At 34.8% G+C, this 24,347-nt stretch overlaps 1 protein-coding gene across 17 annotated transcripts in view; it reads left to right on the plus strand.

Moving 5' to 3' along the window:
- Positions 1-24,347, plus strand: part of GPHN (gephyrin) — a 757,220-nt gene that overhangs the window by 121,982 nt on the left and 610,891 nt on the right. Inside the window, exon 2 of one of the 17 annotated variants that reach the window (XM_043986983.1) lies at positions 18,626-18,735. The exons of 15 other annotated variants lie outside the window; for them this stretch is intronic. In XM_043986983.1, the coding sequence (XP_043842918.1) occupies positions 18,729-18,735 (7 nt within the window). In that variant the 5' untranslated portion in view covers positions 18,626-18,728. Of the gene's footprint in view, positions 1-18,625; positions 18,740-24,347 lie in introns of all 17 variants that reach the window. One more of the 17 variants, XM_043986998.1, reaches the window with a different exon arrangement.

The following is a 24,347-nucleotide window of genomic DNA, read 5'->3' on the forward strand; positions in this document are numbered from 1 at the left end:
ATATAGGTAGTGCTCAGGCAATGCATTAGTGTATTCGAAAGAACTTTAGGTTTAGAATGAAAAGACTGAGTCATATCTTCTATTTGTTGTTTATTATATGACCCTGCACAAATCACTTTTCCTCTCTGGGTCTGTTTCTTTACTCATAAAATAGGGGAGTTGAACCAGAGATTTTCTGTGTCCTCTAACCCTACTGAATAAATCCATAAAGGTTATGTACTTGAATAGAAAGAAAAAAGGGTTATAGGTTCTTCCAGCTAGAGAAATATTATTTATTACCTACTTGCCTGTGTACAGTTTTGGGTAGTTTTCTCCCCATTTCTTTGTTTATTAAAAATGCTTTATTTTGGTGCCTCTGTCCATTTTCAGTTACCATCATTTATATTATTTGTAACTTTTGTTTTTTGAAGATATAAAGCAATAGCTACATTAATGAGAGTTATTGGATAGTTACATGGAATTTCCATGTATACATTTCTTGATACATGAGAGGGGAATGCCAGCAGCAAGTGACATCTCAGCAGTAGCAAAGCAATGAATGGGCATTTTATATGACAATGCATAGCTAAAGCCAAAATTATATTATAGTTGCATAATATAGCAGATAGAAATTTTCTACTGGTTATTATTTTCTCATATTCTATATATGGTACAACTCTGTAGTTACATTAAAAATTAGAAACTAAAAGTGAAATCTATTAATTTAATAGGCAGGTTTTGTTTATCTCCTTAATCAGATTATCTCCTTAGAGCAGTTAGGATGTATTTTTATATTGCCTATATTAAATAAGTAACTATACCCTTCTCTGTTGCTTCATAAGTGTGGAGGTGATTCTGAGTTCTTGAAGGCTATAACAAGTTTCAATTGGCATTGGATAGGATGACATTTACATCTGCCATCCGAGGACCAGCTTTGGTGAATTTGGAGAGGCCTAACCTCTCTGGTCTGGTCACCACCTTTTTTCCCCCCATAACAATTCAAAAAGAGTGTATTAAACTGTAGAGAAGGGTTGTGGTATGCTTCTGGAGAGGGAGTGCCCCTGGCAATGAAAGTGGATTAATGAGGTATAAGGAGATGGGATTTTAACAGATGGACATGTACAGTTTAAACCCACTACTATGTAATCTCAGGTACCTAAGAGCAATTTCAAGGTAAATGATTAAATTTTGTTGATGTTTGCCACCAATTTCTTCTTGAATTCTTGTTTTCTTGCTGCTATTTTTTCCATAAAAGTATTTTATTATTTTCCAGTTACATGTAGATATAGTTTGCAACATTTGTTTTTATAAGATTTCTACTTTCAACTTTCTCTCCCTCCCTCCCCCCTCCCCAAGAAAGCAAGCAATTTGATGGAGTTAAACACTGCCTTAGAGACAAACTATCCTATTGGTAATCCCTGTGAAGTCCTCACTTTTTTGGTTTAGCAGCTTCCGAATTTTCCTATCATTTTCATCAAACCCGTCTTGATGTCTGGGAGTGTTCTGGCCCAGATGAATAAATGTGGTGCTTTACACCAAATTTCTGAAAGCTGCCCCCATTCCTTTTCTGTTCTACTCCTACCAACCATGTGATCTTTCCCTCCAATTTAGCATTAAACTGTTAATACATGAAGAAGCACTCTAATCTGTTGATATTAAGTCTGGTAGTCATTTTGCCTTGAGATGGCTGCTTTTCCTGAATGCCTATGATCCATCCAGCACTCTATGCCATACATCACCTTCATTCTCACATCCTGTCCGTCTCTTCCCCTTACAAAGACAGTCTTTTAAATGTCAGTATTTTCTGTGAGGGTGTATCCATGAAGTATTATTGCAGTTAGGTAAATGAAAGAACATGTTGTATGAGATGCACAAGTTTTCAGTAGTAAGTGACCATTGCTGTGGCTGTTTCTGACTCCATTCCCCCCAAGGACTCTGCCATGTCTGATAGTCTGTGCCTAATCTGGCATTAAAGTCACCAAGAATTACAAGCTTGTCCTCTTTTGGCATATTGATGATGAGGGTCTCCAGGTCTTCATAAAAATTTATTTTGACCTCATCAGTTTGTTATGGTGGGAGCATACATACTGATGATGTTGGCATGGCACTTTCTGGCAAGTGGCAATTGCTTTGTCATGAGCCTGTCGTTCACTCACCCATGGCCACGTTGAAAACAGTGTGTTATTTTCAAGAATAACTTTAAACTTTACTAGTATTAAAATAGCAGCAAGGCAAATTAAAATAACTCTGAGGAACCACCTGACACCTATCAAATTGGCTAATATGACAAAAAAGGAAAATAATAAATGTTGGAGAAGCTGTGGAAAAATTGGAACACTAATGCAGGGATTTCTTATAAGACACCAGTCAATCAACAAGCATTTGTCACAAGCCTACTCTGGGTCACACAACTGTGCTAGGCCCTAGCTATATAAGTACAAATGATGAAATGGTCTCTATTTTTTAGGATTCTACATTATGATAAGAGAAACAACAGGTATATATCTAAGTATAGAGAGACTATATGGAAAAAGAATAAATATAAATAAATAGGAAGTAGTTAAATAAAGGATAATTTGGGAGGATATTAGGAGTGGGGAAGGGGAGTCAGGAAAAGCTTTATGTAATAGATGGTGCTCGAGTCGCATTTTGAAAAAACATTCTGTGGAGTATAGGTGAAGAAGGAGTGCCTTCTAAGCATGGGAAATTGTCAATACAAAGGCATAGAAATGGTAAAGGGCGGGTTTTAGAAATAAAAATGACAAGATTTGACAACCGGTTGTTGAGGTGAGCAAGCATGAGTAATTAAGAATAATGCTAAAGTGCTGAATCGGGAAGATTGAAAGGATGGTCGTGACTTTAATAGAAATAGGGAAGTTTGAAAGAGGAGATGGTTTCAGGAGAAAGGTAATGAGTTCAGTTGTGGACAAGTTGAGTTTGAGATTGTTCTGGGATGTGTTATGTGGGCAATATATTCTGCATTGTGTTCAGTAGACAATTAGTAATTTGGGACTGAAAATTAGAGGGATGAATATAAAGATAGAGGTGATAATAAAAACTCATGGCAACTGATGGTTAAGAAAAAAAGACAGTGTAGAAGGAGAAAAAAAAAAAGAACCTACCACAATTAGGAAGTGTGGTGCAAATGATAAACCAGCAAAAGAGACTGAAAAAAAGCTAGGCAGGAAGAGACCTGCGTGAAAATAGTCAGGAAAATCCAGAGGAGATAGTATTCAGGAGGAAATGGTGATCAGTAGTATCAAAAACAGCACATAGGTCTAGAAGAATAAGGACTGAAAAAACACCATCAAATTTGTCAATTAAGAGATTATTGGTAACTTTTAAGAGAGCAGTTTCAGTTGAGCAACAAAGTTGGAAGCCAAATTGTGAGAGATTGAAGACTTAGAAAAGGAGTGAAGGCAACTAATGTGGAGAGAGCTTTTTCAAAGCGTTTGGCTGAGAAATGGAGACATATAGGACAGTAACTTGAGGTGGTGAAAAGGTCTAGTGAAGGGTTTTTAAGGATGAAGAAGATTTTGAAGGTAGTGGTGAAGAAACTAGTAGATTAGAAAGAGAAAGGGGTAATTAAAGGAGCCATCTCTTTGTCAGAGAATGGGGAAAAGGAGAGAGGTAGGATGATATCAGCCAGTTGATAAACATTTTTTAAATGCCAAGTATGTGCCGGATACTATGCTAAATGCTAGGGATACATAGAAAAGCAAGAGGTATTCTGTTAGTGAGTTCAAAGACTAATGGGGTCTCTACCTCCTAACACAAAAATAAATATATACAAATGAGCTCTATACAGGTTAAATTGGAGATAATCAGCAGAGGGAAGGCACTAACATTAAAGGGGATGGAAAATGGCATTTTTTGTAGAAGGTGGGGTTTTAGGTGGGATGTGAAGGAAGCCAGGGAGATCAAGATGAAGGAAAGCATTTCAGGCATGAGGGACAACCAATGAAAATGCCCAGAAGAGGGAAACACTGTGTCTTGTGTGAGAAATAGTAAGGATGCCAATCTCACTGAATTTCAGAGTATGTGGGGTAAGATGTAAAAAGACTGTAAAAGTGGGGCGGAAAGGTTATTAAAGGCTTTGAATGTCAAGCAGAGGATTTTATATTGGATTCTGGAGGTGATAGGGAGCTCATGGAGTAGGGAGGTGACATAGTCAGACTTTTGATTTAGAAAGATCACTTCACTTTGACAGCTGAATGGAGGATGGCCTGGAGTAGGGAAACATTTCTAGCAGGAAGAACAATGAACGGACTCAACAGTAGTCTAGGCGTGAGATTATGAGGACCTGTACCAGGCTGATAGCAGTGTCAGAGGGAAAAAAGAAGGTGTATTTGAGATATGTTATAAAGGTAAAATCTATAGACTTTGGCAGCATATTGCATATGGGGAAGTTAGAGAGAGGGAAGAGTCAGGGATGACGTCTGGGTTGGGACCCTGGGGGACTGGGAAGATGGTGGTACCTTACATAGTAAGAGGAAAGTCTGGAACCAGGGAAGGGTTGGAGAAAGATAATAAGTTTTGGACATGTAGAATTTAAGATGAATGGGATGAAAATGGGAGAACTGAGAGCTCCCATCGAATGGCCTCAGTGTGTGTGTGTGTGTGTGTGTGTGTGTGTGTGTGTGTGTGTGTGTGTGTGTGTGTGTGTGTGTAAAGCAAGAGGTAAGGTCTGAGAGGGTTGAAGAGTCAAGTGAAGATTTGGAATAGCTTTTTGATGAGTGAGGTAGGAATCAATTAGAAAGGAATAAAAGTATTACCTTTTTTTCTTGTTAGTGAAAGCCTTAGTTGCTTATGGATCATAATAATTTGTAATGAACCTAGTCATCAAGGTTATAAGAGTTTATTTCAGCAGTTTGTGGGAGTAATCTCAAGAGATGACTGGTAATAGGATAAAAGGGAAATATCTTTTATATTTGTGATGAAACCCTCCGAAGACACCTTATATACATAATGATTCACAAGAGACCTATTTACATATGCATTACTTTAGGGATGCCTTCTACTTTCTATAAATTAGTTTTAGAGAAGATTTCTGTTTAGGTATGCATTAGAATAGAAGATCTCTGAAATCTTTTCATTCAAATACCAATTTAAGAATGTTTTACATTAAAGGAATCATAGACATACAATAAGAATGTGAAAAATTGTTTCTCTGCATTTCTATCATTTGATCATAAATTGAAGGAACCTTCAAACTCATCTAGATTAATGCCCTCATTTTATAGTTGAATAAAAAATCCCGGAGAGATTAAGTGATTTGTCCAAGGTAATGTGTCATAAGTGGCAGAACCAAGAGTTACACATCGGTCCTCTGGATCCATTGAAGCATTCTTTTCACTGCACCATACTGATGACCAAAGGCAAAGGTGAATGATTGTTTGAGTATTTGAACTTTGTTTGGAGTTGTTGCTCTGTACTCAATGGTGGCCCTTGATTTTATATAGCACCTATTATGTGTCATTGTTGTCCAGAACCCCTACTTGGCCCAAAACCTATTTTATCCATCTCTTTTGTTCCTCTTCCAAACAAGGTATGTCTGGTGGAGATTAAGGGTAGTACATCACATTATGAGCACCTCAGCGACCATAAGTGTTTAGCCCTCCTTCTGGCAGGTTCCTTCTCTCTTCCTCCCTACCCCACCTTCAGCAGTCTTCTGGTGAGCAATAGGGGAGGATGGGTGCCTAACCATACTGAGCCACTGGAGATATGAGGAGTCAGTCAATGATGAACAATTCATTCCTTCTGCCCTCTCCCAAAAAAGTTGACATGAATTTTTTTGTTAGTCTCACTTTAATTGACTTTGATTTGAACTTAGTTTTTAATTGAAAAAAACATTTTGCTGCACACTGAAAGGGCCCAACCTCCAAACTTTGGAAAATTCTGCTCTCTATCATGGCTCTACTTTTTCTTTTTCTCCAAACACACATGTGCATACCAGTGAAAGATTGTGTTGTGTATAATTACCATATGTATATGACGAATGTAATCTAGTTGTGTACATGTTATAATTTGGCGCATAATATTAAAGTAAAAAAGATTTTGTTTCCTGAAATAGATTTGCTCTGATCAAAAAATTCATTAAAGGAGAAAGAAATTTCATTTGGTTTATGAGGGTTGGATACTCTTGTAGATGTAGCTGCTGGATTTCTATCAGCTATGTTATACAAGTCATAGAACATAGTATGTCAGAGCTGGAATTGGCTTTCATAGTAGTTATCTGGTTAAAGTTCTTTTTAAAGATGAGGAACTGGGGCCTGGAAAACAAACATTAGCATGTAATAAGGACTTAAGAAATGTTTATTGCATACTTAAACCCATCTTTGAACCACAAATTAGTGCTTTTCTCACATTATGCTGATGTAGTCTACATTGACATTGAAATAAGAGACAGAAGGGAATAAACTTTTTTTTTTTTGTGGGGCAATGGGGGTTAAGTGACTTGCCCAGGGTCACACAGCTAGTAAGTGTCAAGTGTCTGAGGCCGGATTTGAACTCAGGTACTCCTGAATCCAGGGCCAGTGCTTTATCCACTGCGCCACCTAGCCGCCCCTTGTTTTTTTTTTTTTGTTTTTTTTTTTTGGAATAAACTTTTAATGTAGCACCTACTATGTGTGCTAAGTGCTTTTAAAAAAACAAAAACAAAAAACAAAACAAAACCCTGAGAAGCAGGTATTGTTATGATTCTTATTTTACAGTTGAGGCAGATAGAGGTTAAGTGACTTGCTCAGTTACACAGCTAGTAAGTGACTGAGGCTGAATTTGAACTCAGGCCTTCCTTGCTTCAGAACCAGCTCTCCATATACTATGCCACCAGCTGCCTTTTTAGAAAAAAAATTTTCTAATTTGGTATTACATCACAAATATAAGGCATACATTTAATTTAAACAAATATTTGAACTCCAATAAATATTTCTAATGAAATTATGTATGTTTAAAATAAAACAAACTTTGATGGCATTTTGCTGGTTATTTGAAGAATGTTCATCTCTCTCTTTTTCTTTGAAAGCAGATTTACTTTTATTTGTATTAGATATGAAACTTCTTCCAAGCATTATGACAACTTAAAATGGATAAAGGAATTTGAACAGGAAAACACTATAGTTGTTTTCATTAATGAAATGTTTGAAAATTCTCATATAAGGAATACGTGGTTTCACAAAGAAATTTTTTCTGAACTTAAAGAACAAGCAACTTGTATTTTATAAAATATTTCAGAACCTGGAAAATGTTATCAGTAACTTTTATAAAGCAAATATTGTTTCAGTTTCTAGGATGAAAAAAGACAAAATGGAGAAACAAATCTATAGGCCATTATTATTAATATCAAAGTAAAAAGTCAGATCAATAATTCATAAGTAGAATACAGCAGTTCACCAAAATAAATTATCTATTATGACCAAGTAGGATTTGTAACTCCAATTTAAGAATCATTCAATACAAGGATAACAATATAGTAAATCATATTAGCAAGACAAAAACCAATCTATGTTATATCATTAGATGCAGAAAAAGTCTTCGATAAAATGGAGCATTCACTTAGGTTTTTTAAAAGGATAAGTAAAAATATAGGAGATTCTTTCCTTAATATGGTAAAAAATGATAAATTCTGAACTATGAAGCCCACTTCTATTATTCAAATATTCCATTGTATAATGGAGAAGTACCATAAGCATTCCCATTTAAAAGAGGTATAAAGAAGGTATGCTCATTTGTGCCTCTTCTCTTCAACCTAACTTAAAAAATTTTAGTAGTAATTGCAGTAAGGTGTGAAAAAGAAATTAAAGTAATAAACATTGACAATGAAGAAACTAAAATATCCCTGTTTGTAGATGACACGATCCTATATCTAGTAAACCCAAGGCAGAATAATAAAATTAATAGAGCAACTAAACAACTTCAGTGAAGTAATGGTATATTATATAAACCTTTAAAATTGTCCGTATTTCTATACACTCAAGAATCCATTTCTTTTCATCAAGAATCAAAAACCACTGGATGAATCAGAAATACTTTTTACATGAAGAGCTGAACATATATATCTTGTACTTATAGTTAGTTTGAGCAAATATAGTTAAAAAATGAATTCTTCCCAAACTGATTTACTGATTCAGCTCTGTACAAATTAAAGCAATAATGTCACAACCAAATTCACATAGAAGAATTTACAGGCACATGATATAAAAATTATGAAAAAAAAGTGATCAAAGAGACTTTTCCTGCCAAATTTCAACATTATCTCAGATATTCAGATAGATCTGTGATCTAATAGATTTGGATGTTCCTCATAATGATGCAGATCACTACTTATCAAGAACTGCCCATCCTGTATGACTCCTGTGTCTCTCCATAAATCCACCACAAGGAGTCCATTTTGTACCAGTAAATAGCCTCATTTCCTCCTAACTTCACCAGTATACTAGGGGTGCATGCTGTCTACCTTTTATCTTTTGACTTTAATATATATCCAGCTTATAGTAAGAGTAATTTATTGAAATAAATTGTTTTTGCTAGCCTATTCATGTCATTCTACTTGTGTCATTTAAAAGAAAAATCTTATTTCAGTAGAATGTAAACTTCTGGAAGGTAGGGACTGATTTGCTTTTGTCCTTGTATCTCTAATATCTCACCCAATTCCTCACATAAGTTATATGTTTAATAAATGTTTTTTTCTAATTGGATTTTTAATTTAAAGAAGTTTTCATATTAGAAGAGAACTTATTTTAATAGTGTTAACTGAATAACCCTTAGTTAAAATAGCAACATATTTGGTTACTGCATAATTACTTTTGCAAATTCTAATTGTTTTTCTCCTACTGAGTTGGGAAAGCACAAACCTTGAAAGAAAAAGTATACTTCCATATTTTTCTGAGTACTTTTAAAGAAAAAATGGTAGTAGGCTTCCAGAATTCCATATGACTTATTTTATTGTAATTAAAATCAAAGCAACAAATATTTACTGAGTGCTTAGATCATTGTCCATTCCTGGTGGTGGTGGTTATTTTTTCTTTAAACATATGTACTGTTGGATCTACTCTCATTCAGCTTCATATCATAGCCTGAAATATAGGAATTCTTTATCCTCTTGGGTTTTCCTGTGTGGATGATTAGACCTGACTTTTGACTATTTATGAATGTCATTTATGAGGCTTTTCAGTGTTCTTGGGCCTGAGGCAATTAGTATGATGTCATCCATAAACTAGAACATCTAAATGACTTATCTTCAGGGAATTCCTCTTCCCTGTGCTAGACATCCACCATAATGGTTTTGGCAAGCATTGGTCTCTTTGTTTCATACCTCACTTGATAACTGGAGAGTTTTTGAACAAAATTATTAACATTATTTCATCTTTCAAACAATCTTTTGTGATTTTGCTATCTGTATTGGAGACATTGTTAGAACCAAGACTTTTTAAAGTCTTGTTGTTTTTTTTTTCTTCCTTCTGTGAATACTTTTTAAAAGGCAAGAAACAGGATTTCTGATTAAGATGGTAGCATGAAAGGTCACAGAGGAGCTTTACTCTGTCACATATGCTCCAATAATAATCTAAAACAAAGCAATGCAAAATCAGCAGAATAAATAATGATTACATATTACCAAGAAAAACATAAATAAGTTCCTTCATGTGGTCTAGGACTGCACAAAATACACCCAAAAACCTGCAGGAGGGAAAAGGCATTCAATATGAAATCTAGATTGCAGTAGCAGTTAGACCAGGGAAAAATTGACTGGAATGGAAGGAAGCTGCAACACTCAGATTGGAGGAGTGCATAAGGAATGGAAGATTGCAACAGCACCATAGCTGTAGGGAGAGCTAACGAAGGCATTCTGTTCAAGGACATTGACACCAGTGCTCTAATCACTGGAAATACAAATAGAAAATGAAGCCACTTACTACTTTCAAGCTCACATTCCAGTGAGGGAGGAAACACAGATAGAAGATATCAGCTGCAAGACAGTTGGAAAGGTCCCATGGTCCTTAGGGTACAGCAGCAAAGCAGATAGATTATTTCCAAATATATCAGTTTCTGATGTTGAAACCATTCAACAGTACCAAGGACTTTGGTTTCAAGAACTTTCATTTTCAGGGTGTTCTGTTAGCTGTAGCTGTAAAAACTGTAGAAATATTTGTTCTACCACAACTCCATAGAACTTATTTCTATATAGAATGGCACCAGAAGTTGGTATCTTAGAATCAGAGTCTTGGGCTATCCCTGTTGGGAACTAAAGCAAGGTGGTGGTAGTGATTCGACTTGTGTTGCACATGAAGCATCCTGTCTCTCCCTTAAGGTATTTTTCTGCTTAGAGTCTACTAGTTTGACTAATTTGACTACCCTGTAGGTGGCATTACATGAATGTGACAAAATTTTGCTACCTCATAAGAAATAATGAATTTTTTAAGAATATAGAAAAGCTTGGGAAGATATACACACACACATATACATATATGAATATGTATACATATATGTGTGTGCACATACATACTGAGAATGAAATTAAATAGCACCAAGAAAACAATGTCCATAAAGACTATAACAAAAACCAAAATTGAATGTTACGTAAGTATACTGACCAAGCTCCCTTTATTGCAGACTATTGTAACATAGTATATTCTTTTAGAGTTGATTTTTCTGTTGGTTAGTTTTATTGGATTCCCCTTCCCCTCCCTTTTTTGGCTTCCTAGGGAAGGGATATATTGGGAAATAAAGGTGAAATGAAAACAAAAGATACCAATAAAATTTCAAAAAAGAGATACTCACTACTTTATTCCTTCTTTTCTCTCAGATTGTCCTAATTGATCCCTAAAATTGGGATGCTTTCAGTGATCCTGATTGTATTCAGACATAAAGTTAAGTGGAGACTCACAGTTCTACTGTCTGTCAGACAAAATATCTAAAGAGTAAGAAACATGACAGCTAAAGTGCTTGATTTTAAGCATGCATTGTCAAGCTTTATGCATAGTTTATGTATATAGCCATCCACATGATATTATTTGAAGTATTCCAAAGACCTTTATATTTCAGAATATGTATATTATTTTGCTAATAGGACTCAAATTGCCACAAAGTTTTCTCTTAAGTTAAGGCCATTGGTAAAATGCAAATATTTCTTTGACTCTGTATCACATTAAGCTATTAGCTCCCATCAGGAAGTTAGTTTATCAAATTAGCAGTTTAAGAATAAGGACAGCTAGTATTTACATAGTGCTTTAAGATTTAAGAGCTTGAAGACTATAGATACAAACCATGTAAAATTTGGATTGATGGAGAAAGGAGGGAAAGGTGTGAGACTACATACTTTTTGAGTTTAGCTTATTCAGGTAGAAAGCCATTTTTCGAACCTCTACTTAGCAAAACTGCATAAAGATACAGTGATTAGGAGAATGAATAAGTAAGAGATGATAGAATAGCAAAGACAGACTTTATCTACTTAAACTTTTTTTTCAGATCTGGTTGTTGTGGAGGCATAGCCAGAGAAGAGATTCATTTGACCACAAAGGATGAATCATAAGAAACAAGTGAAACTTGACACATCTCTATAGAGCATGGAAATATAAAAATTATAAGGATTATGGAGATATATTTCTTATTGAGAGAGGAAAAGAGAAAAAAAAGAATAGGGCTCAAGGATGTTGTAGTTGAATGGGACTCACCTAAACATCACTAAACCAACAAGGACTTTAAGTGCCTACTTCTTTGACTATACTATGCTAAACATTGGAGATAGAAATATAAAAGCAATGGCAAGTGTCTTTACCATCAAGAAGCTTACATTCTACTAATAATTATATATGCATATGTATACATATGTATGTATATACACATATACACACATGCTTATATACCCACACAGTATATTTACACAAGTGTACTAGCTAAATAGCTTCTACCTTCTCTTACAGCTCCTCAATTTTATGAAATAAAAAAAGAAAAGCAGGACTATTGAAGGCATCATTCAATAAGATTGTCAAGGTCTTGCTACCTTAATTAGATTTGCTAATGAAATACTAAACTGTTTCTTATACAGTTCTACCTTATGTTGATGCCAGTTAAACCTTTCTCTAGTTATCATTTTCAATGTTAGCAACACCAGCTGCCTATCAGATGTTAATTTGCTCTTAGATATTCAACCATCATCTCAAACTCATTATGTCTAAAATAGACCTGAGTGATCTTTCCCCTAAGGCCAACTTTTGCCCTACCTTTCATCTTTTTGTCAATATTATTTTCTGAAATCTTGGATATAAGGCAAGAGGAAAGACTCATATCAGTTATCAAGGTCTATCATTTCTTCATTAATTATATCTTTTGCATATGTCTCTTCTTTTCCATTCCAATAACTACCCTTATGTTCTAGGTTAATTCATTCCTGGATTATAGTTGCTTAGTTTATCAGTCTATATACATTGTTATCCCCTTCTAATCAATGGTGCACACTGGTTAGTTTACTCTTCTGAAATACCAATCCATTGTACTGCTCCCTTCCTTTGAAAAACCTTTGGAGGCAGCTAGGTGGCGCAGTGGATAGAGCACTAGCCCTAGAGTCAGGAGTACCTGAGTTCAAATCCGGCCTCAGACACTTAACACTTACTAGCTGTGTGACCCTGGGCAAGTCACTTAACCCCAATTGCCCAGCAAAAAAACCCCAAACCCAAAACCCAAAAAACCTTTGATACCTTTCCATTACTTACCTGTACCCTATTCATCTATGGAAACTTTATTCTCCTAAACATTCTTACTCTTATATATGTACCTTCTACTCTAGCTGTCTTTTAAACACATTGCAGTGTATTTTTTCCTCCATGCCTTCTCCCAGATTTTCCCTTCTGTTCTTAACTAATACAAAAAAAATATTCTTCAAAATCTAATTCTATATTGCCCCCAATTATTTGTCACAGTAATCACTTTCTTTCTTTGACCTTGCAACACTTAGTATGTTTTTAATGTAACATTAAATCATTTGATGACTTGTAGAATCATTTGTATTGCTGTTTAACTTTGCATATATATGTATGTATATATGTGTGTGTGTGTGTGTGTTTGTGTATATATATATATGTATATTATTCCTTCAGATAGATTATAAGTTTCATCAGTGTAGGGAATGTATCAATTAGCCAGCATTTGTACTATGTGTCTGGTACTGCTCTAGGTGCTAGGCGATACAAAGAAAGAACAATAATGAAACAGGATCCCTGTCCTCAAGAAACTTACTTCCTATTTGGGAAGACAAGAACATCAAATCAAATCATAAAAAATTTTAAAAAACCATAACTATAATAGCTCAAATGTATATAGTGCTTATTATATGCCAGGCATCGTGCTAAGCATCTTACAATATCTCATTTGATCTTCTTTAAAACCCTGGGAGTTAGGTGCTATTATTATCTTCATTTTATATATGAGGAAACTGAGAAAAATAGAAGTTAAATGATTTGCCCAGAGCTAGTAAATACCTGAGGCTGAATTTGAACTCTGGTCTTCTTGACTCCAGACCTGTTACTCTGTCTATTGTGCCACCTAGTTGTTCATATGTATGTACATACATAAGTGTGCAGAAAGTTATGTAATACACAAAAACAAGTAATTTGGGGAGGAAAGGTACTAGCATTTGGGTAGATCAGGAAGGGCATCATGTTGATATATGTCTTGAAGAAGACATTCTCAGAAGAAAGAGTAAGGAAGAAGTACATTTCCGTCAAGGGGGTAGCTAGCCAGCGCAGAATCATGGAGATGGGAAATTCATGTTTTTGGAACAAGGACAATTTTTCTGGATAGTAGAATGTCGGAAAGGGAGTAATATATAATTAGACTAGAAAGTTATAGTTAGGCTAGGTTGTGAAGTACTTTAATGCCCCCCCCCAAAGGAGTTAATATTCTTTTTTGTATCATAAAAGTATTTTACTATTTTCTAGTTACATGTAGAGATAGTTTTCAACATTTGTTTTCCTAAGATTTCTAGTTTCAAATTTTTCTCCCTCCCTCCCTCCTCCCCAAGACAGCAAGCAATCTGATATAGGTTATATATGTACAATCTCATTACACATTAGTCATGCTGTGAAAGAAGAATGAGAGCAAAGGGGAAAAACTTCAAAAAAGAAAAACAAAAAAGGGTAGAAATTGTATGGTTCAATCTACATCTAGATTACATAGTTCTTTTTTTTCTGGATTTGGAGAGCATTTTCCATCATGAGTCCTTTGGAACAATCTCGGACCATAGTATTGCTGAGAAGAGTCAAGTCTATCACAGTTGATCAACACACAGTGTTATTGCTACTGTGTACAATGTTCTCCTGGTTCTGCTCATTTCACTCAGCATCAGTTTATGTAAGTCATTCCAGCTTTCTCTGAAATAGGCCACTCATTGTTTCTTATAGCACAACAGTATTCCATTATATTCATATACCACAACTTGTTCAGCCATTCCCCAATTGATGGGCATCCTCTCAATTTCCAATTCCTTGCCACCACAAAAAGAGCGGCTATAAATGTTTTTGTACATGTGGGTCCTTTTCCCTTTTTTATGATCTCTTTGGGAAAAAGACCTAATAGTGGTATTGCTGGGTCAAAGGGTATGCACAGGTTTTTGTTTGTTTGTTTGTTTCTGGTTTTGTTTTTGCAGGCAATGGGGTTAAGTGATTTGCCCAGGGTCACACAGCTAGTAAGTGTCAAGTGTCTGAGGCTGGATTTGGACTCAGGTACTCCTGAATCCAGAGCTGGTGCTTTAACCACTGCGCCATCTAGCTGCCCCCCAGTATGCATAGTTTTATAACCCCTTGGGCATACTTCCAAATTGCTCTCCAGAATGGTTGGATCAGTTCACAGCTCCACCAGCAATGCATTAGAGTTCCAGTTTTTCCACAGCTTCTCCAACATTTGTTATTTTCCTTTTTTATCATATTAGCCAATCTGATAGGTGAGAGTTGGCACCTCAGAGTTATTTTATTTTATTTTATTTTTATTATTTTTTTTAGTGAGGCAATTGGGGTTAAGTGACTTGCCTAGGGTCACACAGCTAGTAAGTGTTAAGTATCTGAGGCCGGATTTGAACTCAGGTACTCCTGACTCCAGGGCCGGTGCTCTATCCACTGCGCCATCTAGCTGCCCCCCTCAGAGTTATTTTAATTTGCATTTCTCTAATCAATAGTGATTTAGAGTATTTTTTCATATGGCAATAGATAGCTTTGATTTCTTCATCAGAAAACTGCTTGTTCATATCCTTGGACCATTTCTCAATTGGGGAATGACTTGGATTCTTATAAATTTGATTTAGTTCCTGATATATTTTAGAAATGAGGCCTTTATCAGAAATACTGGCTGTAAAAATTGTTTCCCAGGAATTAATATTCTTATTTGAGTGGTAGTTTAGGGTTATTCTAGTTTATTAAGTAGAGGTATGACATGGTCAAACTCTAGCTTAAAGAAAATCATTTTTGCAGCTATGTAGAAAATGAAGTGGAATGAGTAGAGACTTGAGAAATGGGGAGCAATTACTGCCTCTTTCAGTACTCCAAGTGAGAAATAATTGAGGGCCTGAACTAAGGTGATAGGTATATGAACAGTGAGAAGGGGTCAGATATGAGAGAGATACCATAGAGGTATAAAGAGATTTGGCCATTTATTAGCTATATCTCATTGTTCTTCTTTGAAAATAAAGGACAGACAAGAAGAAGAAGAAGTAAGGGATAGTTCTAGCTCAAAAATTGAGAATTATTCTGAGATTGGTAGTTCCTTTGACAGAAAATTAGGGAAATTAACGGTGTAGGTTTGGTGGGAAAGATAAAGAGTTCTCTTTTGACTTTGTTAACATTGTTAGATCTGACTTCTTTGTTTCCTCCCATAAGGCATGACATAGCTTGGGAACACCTTAAATATTTGTTGAATGATTAATCTGAAATTTTTCATTCACTTCATTAATGTATCTTCAGAATCATGACCATTGCTTACATTAACTTTGAGTGGTGAGTTGATTTTTTTGCCCCCAGCAGGAAGTCAGAATAAGTGACATAGTTAAGAGATGAATTTTCGTACCCTACCAAAGAGTGTAACTAATATAAGTATAGTATAAGAAAAAAAATAAAAGTATAAAAATAGTATAAGAAAGTGCAAGAATTGCTGCCATTAGTTTTTTCTGTGAATTTTGTATCTGTGAATTTTGCTGTGAATCAAGCTAGAACACAATAAATTTTCTTTGGATCTTGCCTCAAATTTAGGAGCCAGATGACTTTATATAGTGTGCAAGAAAAAAACCAATGAAAAGGTAAAATAGGAAGGCACCATGTTGGCATAGAGCATTGTTCCCAACATCATATCAAGACCCAAATTACATTTCCCAAGAATCTATAGAAGAGAGATACTCTCAGAAGATTTAAACCTCTGGAAAGGTTTAAAGAGTAGATCTAACCAGTGTAATCTTTCAGCCATGTACAAAGCAAGTAGAAACCTTGTTAGCCAATAACTTCTTATGGCATCCTGTCTGAAATGTCACCTTTCCTTTTTCCGTTTCTTGAAATATACATAGGCAGTAGAGTTTAATCCTGAACTACAGTAGGAATGGTGGCAATTAAGAAGTTTCTAAGAGCCTCCAGAGTGAGTGATGCTTTTTGGCCTTGCCAGGTACATCTCTTCAAGTTGTTGTGAAAGTTAAAACGTGTGAACAAGGTTTGATTAAATTACTACATGTCATGATTACCTTGCACTTAAGACTTGTCAAACCCCGAGTTAAATGGATATTGATTTAATATATCTGAGAAGTTGAAAAACAGTATGTTATAGAATGATATATATATTTCCTTATGCCTCCATATTTTACATACTTGTAATATCTAGTAAATCCCTCATATTCAGAGTCAGACCACCCTGGAATGTAATTATATGCCTAGTACCCTGTTCAAATCAACCCAAAGTCACCTCTAGAAAAGCTGACTTTAGAAAGTATGAGTCATGACTTAGTGACCCTCGTAATTCTGCCCAGGAGTGCCTTATATTTGGGGGAATTTGTATTATGGATCTCCTTGTTATTTGAGGAGAAATGGGGGAGGGTTCCAAGGAAGGGATTACCAGAAAGCAAACCAAGAAAAACTATAATTTGAATAACATTTTATAATAAAATTAAGGATTTTCCATTTGCAAAATATTGCATTTGATCATGTGTGGTCATAAAACTTCTCTTCAATGATGACATCTAAATATCTATCATGTCAGATGCTTCTATCTAACTGCTTTTTCAGTTTCTTTGGATGACATTGAATGCTTCAGTACTGATGTGATGAAGTTTGCTTTAAATTAAGAGCTCATTATCATGCTGGATTTAACTATTCTTGATTTCAGTTTAATAATGGAGAAATTGTGTCCCTAATCAAAGAGCAATCCAATCTTTCTCAAAATAACCTGCTCACTTTTCTCAAAAATACTTTGTTTACTAGAAGAAAGAAAAAGGGAAGGAATAAGAGAAGAGGCTTTATTGCTTGAAGGAACATAAATAGAAATTGATATCTCTCTACTGTTAGTGTCCAGGGTTGTTTTATAATCCTTGTAGCACCTGTATTTTTTAACTCTTCGTACACTGCTGTTTAAACAATTTGTTGTTGGTAAGTTTTTTTTTACTAGTATATAAAACCATAAGGTGCTAACATAATTTAAAACTTGTCTATAAATATTGTGATAGGTTGGAAATTTTCCTGGTATTTATTACACATATCTACATATTGTACACAAACACTTTGCAGTTCTCTAGAATGACTTGCGTTGAATTTTTGTTGAATTATATAGACCAGACAAAAATAATTATATAAAGCTTGACAAGTCTAGGAAAAATTTCAGGAATGACTTATGTTATTGTTTAAAAAACAACATAAGTAATTGATTTTTAAACTTTAAACAATATGGCCAGATACAGCTGATGCTTCTAATTTATCATCTTAGCTGGCCCAATGGCAGTTTTCCTTCCACAGTGATTCAAACAAAACTTTATACTTAATAATTTAATTCTTTATCAGTCCCTAAGTTCTAGTTTAAGTTAGATTCTTAGTATCTTCCATGTTACAAATACATTTTTGGTGACACTTTATTTTTATGTCATATAGCCTCCAGTTACTGTGTTTAGAATTTAGTATTGATGCAGAACCTTATTGCCACATCCTTTATTAGTAGGTAATTTTCCAAAACTTTGAAAGGTTTTATTCTTTTCTGTTAACCTTCTTGCTACTACTCTTATGTTGTTATGTAAGCTGTTGACATTAAATAACCAGCTAACCAGCAAAAACTTTTGAAGTTAAAGACATTATCTTCTTTTTTTAATCAAGCTCTAAAACCTGGCCCAAGAAAAATGGAGCTTATATCATTTTTATTGAAGTTTCCCAAAAAGTGTGAGGTTGCTATTTCTGGAGGAATGTGGAGAACATTCTTATTTCCAGTATACTTTATTTAGATACTTTGTAAATTTTTAGACATATTTCTCCCCAGTGAATAAATTGTTCCCTGGGTTTAAGCTGACTACTGTGATGTGAAAACTCTTTCAGGAGTAACAAGAGTATAATGTGAAAAATATTGAGCACCAAATCAGGGTCACTTATAGGGTCATGTGGATCATATGGGGCAGGTGACCATTTATCTGCTCCCTATGTTTTAGCTGCCAGGAAGAAGCCTGCCATGGTTTTTGGTGTCTCTGGATCCCCTACCATATCATCCTGCTCTGGTGGCTCTCAGCAGCAGCCAACAAACAGCTACTGAAAATGCAAGGCAGGTAAGTTTTCTCAAATTGCCCATATGGCTGCAGTGATATGTATGGTGACCATGTGTCCCAAAATTTCAGGGACATTTTCAGTTTCAAATATTCTCTTCCATTATCTCCCTAAACTATAAAAATCTCCCCAAATCTTAATATTTCAACAAATAGCAATTAATTAAAGAATTGAATTGGTAAGCATTATAACAAAAAATTAATGAATGAATAAATGAATGATAAAGCATTTATTCAGTGCTCTTATGTACTGGGCACTGTATTAAGCTCTAGCAATACAAATAACAAGCAAGTAAGACAGATTCTGCCTTCAAAAAACTTTCATTACAGTGGAGGAAAATAACACATGAAGATAAACTAGAAAGTGGGAGGGAATATGGAGAGGATGGCAAGAGTGCATGGTTTGAAATTGGCTGAAAAGTGATATGGAGACCTGTTTCCAGACAAAATAAAGCAGAATCTCACCTGTCAGAGCCCAAGATCCTAGAGGCAGAGTCTAAATTCTGTTGAAAACAGGATGAGGAGGATAGCCAGAGGGGAGCTGACATGGTTTGGACTTGACTGGGGCCAGGACAGGGGCTGGTGGAAGAGAGGGAGTCATGAAAATATGTATATTAGTCCACTGTACATATATCTATAGTTATGTATCCATGTGGCATAGTTGGCGGTGGTGACAACTTTGGGGCATGATATTTCCAATAATAACTATTGGAAATATCCACAAAATTTCTCTGTCCATGCCAGTTACAATTGGTAGCAAGGCAAAATTGATGGACTTCACTTTGTGATGATGTTAAAGTAAACGTTTTTCAAGTACTAGTGACTTTGTAGTTAGACTTTATTTGAAGTTTGTTTCATGTGTACCAATTTTTAGTTTGAGAATATATCGCCACTGTAAGTATATAATTCTCTAAGACATCAATATTTACTATATAAAATCCTTAAGTAATTAAATATGTTATATTTGTCTTGGAAATGTGTACAGGTAAAGTAGTCTAAACTTAGGCATCCTAGTTTATTGACTATATTTAAACACTTCTTCCTTAACTTCTTTTAGTTTTCATTTTTCATTATTTTCACAAATTGATTGAATTGTCAAGACTATAGAGTTGTACATAGACCTTCAAATTGGCAAATTTAGTGCCAAGTCATTGTCTTTTAGAAGGTAATGGTATTACCTGTCCTTTAATTAAAGGGCTAGATGCAAGATTATCCATTTAGGCTCATTTATTTCTATTTTAAATATTTAATTATAACAAAATTGCCTTGGGATACAAAGATCATAGCAGTGCTACTTAATTTTGCTGTGAAGAAGCTGGGATGAAGAAAGGTTTTTACAAGGACCATGTCTGACTCATACTCTATTATCTCTCCATTATACCATATTATAACTTGTTTAGTATGATACATAGCATGAATCCTAGTATGCTTTAAATTAAATGACCATTTTTAGAAAAACAGTTGAAAGTTTCATCTCAGTAAAATGGACCATTTCAGATTGATTATCAGCAGATAAAAATATCTTAGACAATTAGTTAAAATTAACTAATTCTTATCTTACTTGTGTTATAAACTCAGTGTATTCTAGCAAACTCCCGAGTAACTCTGAGAATGAGGAAGTTGGCTCATCATTTAGCCCCTCTACCAATCAGGATTATCGTTGAGGTATAGGTAGATATAACTCATAACCCATATCAAAAAAGGGGTGGGGGAGGGTATTCTGCCTCTAGGAACAATTGACATTTGACTTTCCTTCTCAGTCCAGAGGACTATTTAGATTGAGACATTAATTTAGGATTATCTTTGAAGAATGAAGGAATTTTTTTTGTCCTTTCTTTGTGTGTGCAGAAGAGCCACTTTTGTTCCTCTTGTTGCATTCTGGGGCCTACAGAGCTTATTGAAAGGATAGAAGAAACAGGATAAGCCTTCTTTATGACTGCTTATCCACAGGAGCTAGAAAAATTCAAAGTAATATAAGACACTAATAATAGCTGGTTGATTGTATTTGATAGTTTTCAGTGTTACAGAAACTTTGGTTATAGTTTGCATCCCAGCTACATAATAATGTTAATTGTAGCTAGCATTTATATATTCATTCATTCATTCATTTATTTGTTTTGTGGTACAGTGAGGGTTGAATGATTTGCCCAAGGTCACACAGCTAGTAAGTGTCAGGTGTCTGATGCTGTATTTGAACTCAGGTCCTCCTGAATCCAGGGCCATTCTTTATCCATCATGCCACCTAGCTGCCCCCTATAGCATTTATATAGTGCCTACTCTATGCCAGGCACTGTGCTAAGTACTTTACAAATATCTCATATGATCCTTACAACAACCTTGGGAGGTAGTTAGTATTATTACCCCCATTTTACAGTTGACGGGACTGACTGTTGAAAAGGAAGTTTTTGCTCCTTAAACCAAATCAAGAGATGTGTCAGTGAAAGTTTGATACATGACATTTAAAGAATTCTTAAAATATTTTCACTCTCCTTTTTTATTTCCCTATATCTATCAGTAGTGAAAACCCTTAGGAAACCTAAAGAAAGGTTGGATGCTTACTGCAGAGAAGGGAAGAAGTTGTAAATGTGCATTCTTGGAACTGGATGAGAAGGCATTATAGATGGAAACCAAAAAACAAGCTTAATTCCAGGGTTTTGTGAAAAAGAAAAAAAGGAGAAAGACATAATCGTGCTGCCCAGAGAATTAAAATGGCAGGCACCCTCATTTCTCTACAACCTCAGTAGGCGAAGTCTTGACATATTTTTACAACTTTACCTGTTTCCTGTAACCTAAAATAGCAGAACTCTGTAAAGAAAAGATGTGTACATGTGGCCCAACCTCTCTCTACAATATAAATGTAGGGTGATAATAACAATAATCAATTTTTATTGTATTCTTTTAAGACTTACAAAGTGTTTTCTATTCATTATCTTATTTAATCCTTGTAAGAACCCTGATAATAGTGAAACAATCTAATTTCAGCTAAATCATCACTGATGTTTCCAAACAAATATTGTTTTCTACACTTTTCAGGAGTTGAAGTATGAATTAGGAAGATTACTTTTAGAAAATCACACAATTCTAGGCTGAGGAATGGAACGCAGTGGCCATCTAGATTAAATTCATACCAAAAAAAAAAGCATCTCTACTCTTTATTACATACCTGATAATTAGTCGTACAGACTGCTTGAAGACCTTCAGTCAGGTGAAATCTAACATCTCTAAAGGCAGTATGTTTTCCCTTACATTAAATCTAAATTTGCTTCTTTGAACCTTCCACCATCCACTCCTGGGTCCACACTCTAGGGCCAAACTGAACAAGTCTAATCCCTTTTCCACGTGTTTCTCTTAATTTTTTTTCCAGTCTAAACATGCCTATAGCTTTTAATACTTTTAACAGAATAGGTTCAAAGGTCTTGACCTTCTGGTTACTATTCTCTGGATTTTCTTTCATTTAACAATGCCCTTTATAAACTTGGTGTGTGTGGGGGGGGGAGGGAATGAGGGAAGTGCCCAAAACAGAACATGATGCTCCAGATGCTGATAGCATTACTTGTCCCCTCAACTCTCATTGTATGTTTTTCAAATGAACTACTTTACAACTATTCCTACCCTATATTGTACCTGTGAAACTGATTTTTTTATTCAAGTGTAAGACTTTACATTTATCCCTACTGAATATCTTATTAAATTTAGCCCAACACTCTGTGCCGTTAAGCTGTTTATGGTTTTTGATTCTGTCATCTAGTGTGTTAATGATATCTGTCCTAAGTTTGCATCATCCGTTATTTTGATGAGCATGTCAAAAAATATTAAAAAAGGTATGGAGTCAAGTACAAATCCTTTTTTTCCCTGTAGTAGAAAGTTGCCAGGAGTTTTCAGTAACTATACTAATGGATTATTATAAGATTTATAATAATGACTTACTGATGTGAGTGAAAGATTATCTAGAGGAACAAAAAGTGTTTTTGGAAGTTAATAATAGACAGTTTTATGCCAGTAAAGGCATAATTGTGTCTTCTTTGAGTAATTTGAAATTCAGTGTTTTTTCCCCTCTTACTGTTTCTGTTAACAATTAAGGTTATTTCTAGAGTTCATAACTAGGCTTTGAGGTAAAAAATATTCTAATGCTAAACTTTGAAGCTTTGAAGGGAAGGTTTGTGAAGAAAAAAGAATATTCTGATTAGGCCTTCTGTCTTATCTGCTCTGTAAATGAAGAAGACAACAAAATGTTCTACTCACTCTTTATCTTCACTTTTTCCAAGAGATAAACCCCTCCTCGTGCCTTACCTAATGAGGTGGACTCTACCTCTTTAAAGTGATATATTATGTCTTTACTAAATTGTTCCTAAGAAAGCGATAATACAGTTTAAATAAATGTGTAAAAATGATTCTCCTCTTAAATGTCTCCTCTGATTATTAATCATAGTAAGTGAGCCAAGGTTCTCTTAGGCTCTGGTGATGGAGCATAAGCTCTGACATTTGCTGCCAAACCAGAAAAAGTTCCAGTGTGGACATTGGGACAAACTGTGTCATTCAGGATCTAGTGTACCTAAGTTTGAACTTAGAAGAACTGGAACTTGATTATCCACTTGATCAATCTGTTCTGTTTTGTTTTTACCATAATGTTTTAGAAGACTATCCTAAGGTATTGAGGGGCTGTGATTTTTACATTGTTGGAGGAAGTATACACATTGGTGAAATCAAAGCTCTTTTGAATTATGAAACAGTATCCTGTATAACTTTATATTTGAAAATTTATATATTTAGAGTACAGCATTTTATGTGAACATGGTATATATGTGGCACTTGGAATTAAGATGAATGGGTTTGTTTCAAGTTTGGCTTATGTTAGACTAACAGTACTGAACCCAGTGGGAGATCTTTTTTATCTTGCATGTTTGCTTGGAAAACAGGGGTTTCTGACATTCTACTATGTTTAACTCTGTTGCAGAATGAGAAAATGGCCTCTGAAAAGATTTGTTCAATCACTGCATAATTCCATAAGTTGTTAGTAATTAAGGAAATGGACTTTAAAAATGTTTTATGTGTTATTTTATTTCTCTTCTTATTTGATGATTAATTAAGTACTACGAAAGGACAGTTGTTTTAAGTACACATTTAATTCATATTATACATATTCCCAACAAATAAGGTAGTGAATCCTGAATTAAGGTTATATGTACAATGGATAATTAAGAACCCACCAGATTTTGATTTCTTAGGAAAGAGATAGCTGCATTTAATTTTTTTGTTCAATATTTTGTTTTCAAGTTTTCTTTTTTTTTCTCTTCTCACTCAGCCTTTCACCTGCTTAGGTATTCACTAAAATTTATCCATCATTAAAGCTGCCTGAAAGGAATCTATCTGAAATATATTGCATTGAAATTTGGATTCCTTTGTTTGATTTGTAGATTTGTGATCAATTCTGTTGAGATTCAAAGGAGAGATGAGAATTCTATATTTTCCTTGTATCTTTTCCTTTTCCAAAAGATGAACAATTTCTCCTCCCTTAGATAAAGAGGTAGAATGTACCTTTTTAAAAGTGATACATTAACTTGTATCTTTCTTTCTTTTTCTTTTCTTATTTTTTTTGGTGAGGCAGTTGGGG

Source organism: Dromiciops gliroides, chromosome 2, assembly GCF_019393635.1.
Source record: "Dromiciops gliroides isolate mDroGli1 chromosome 2, mDroGli1.pri, whole genome shotgun sequence".
Classification (NCBI taxonomy): Eukaryota; Metazoa; Chordata; class Mammalia; order Microbiotheria; family Microbiotheriidae; genus Dromiciops; species Dromiciops gliroides.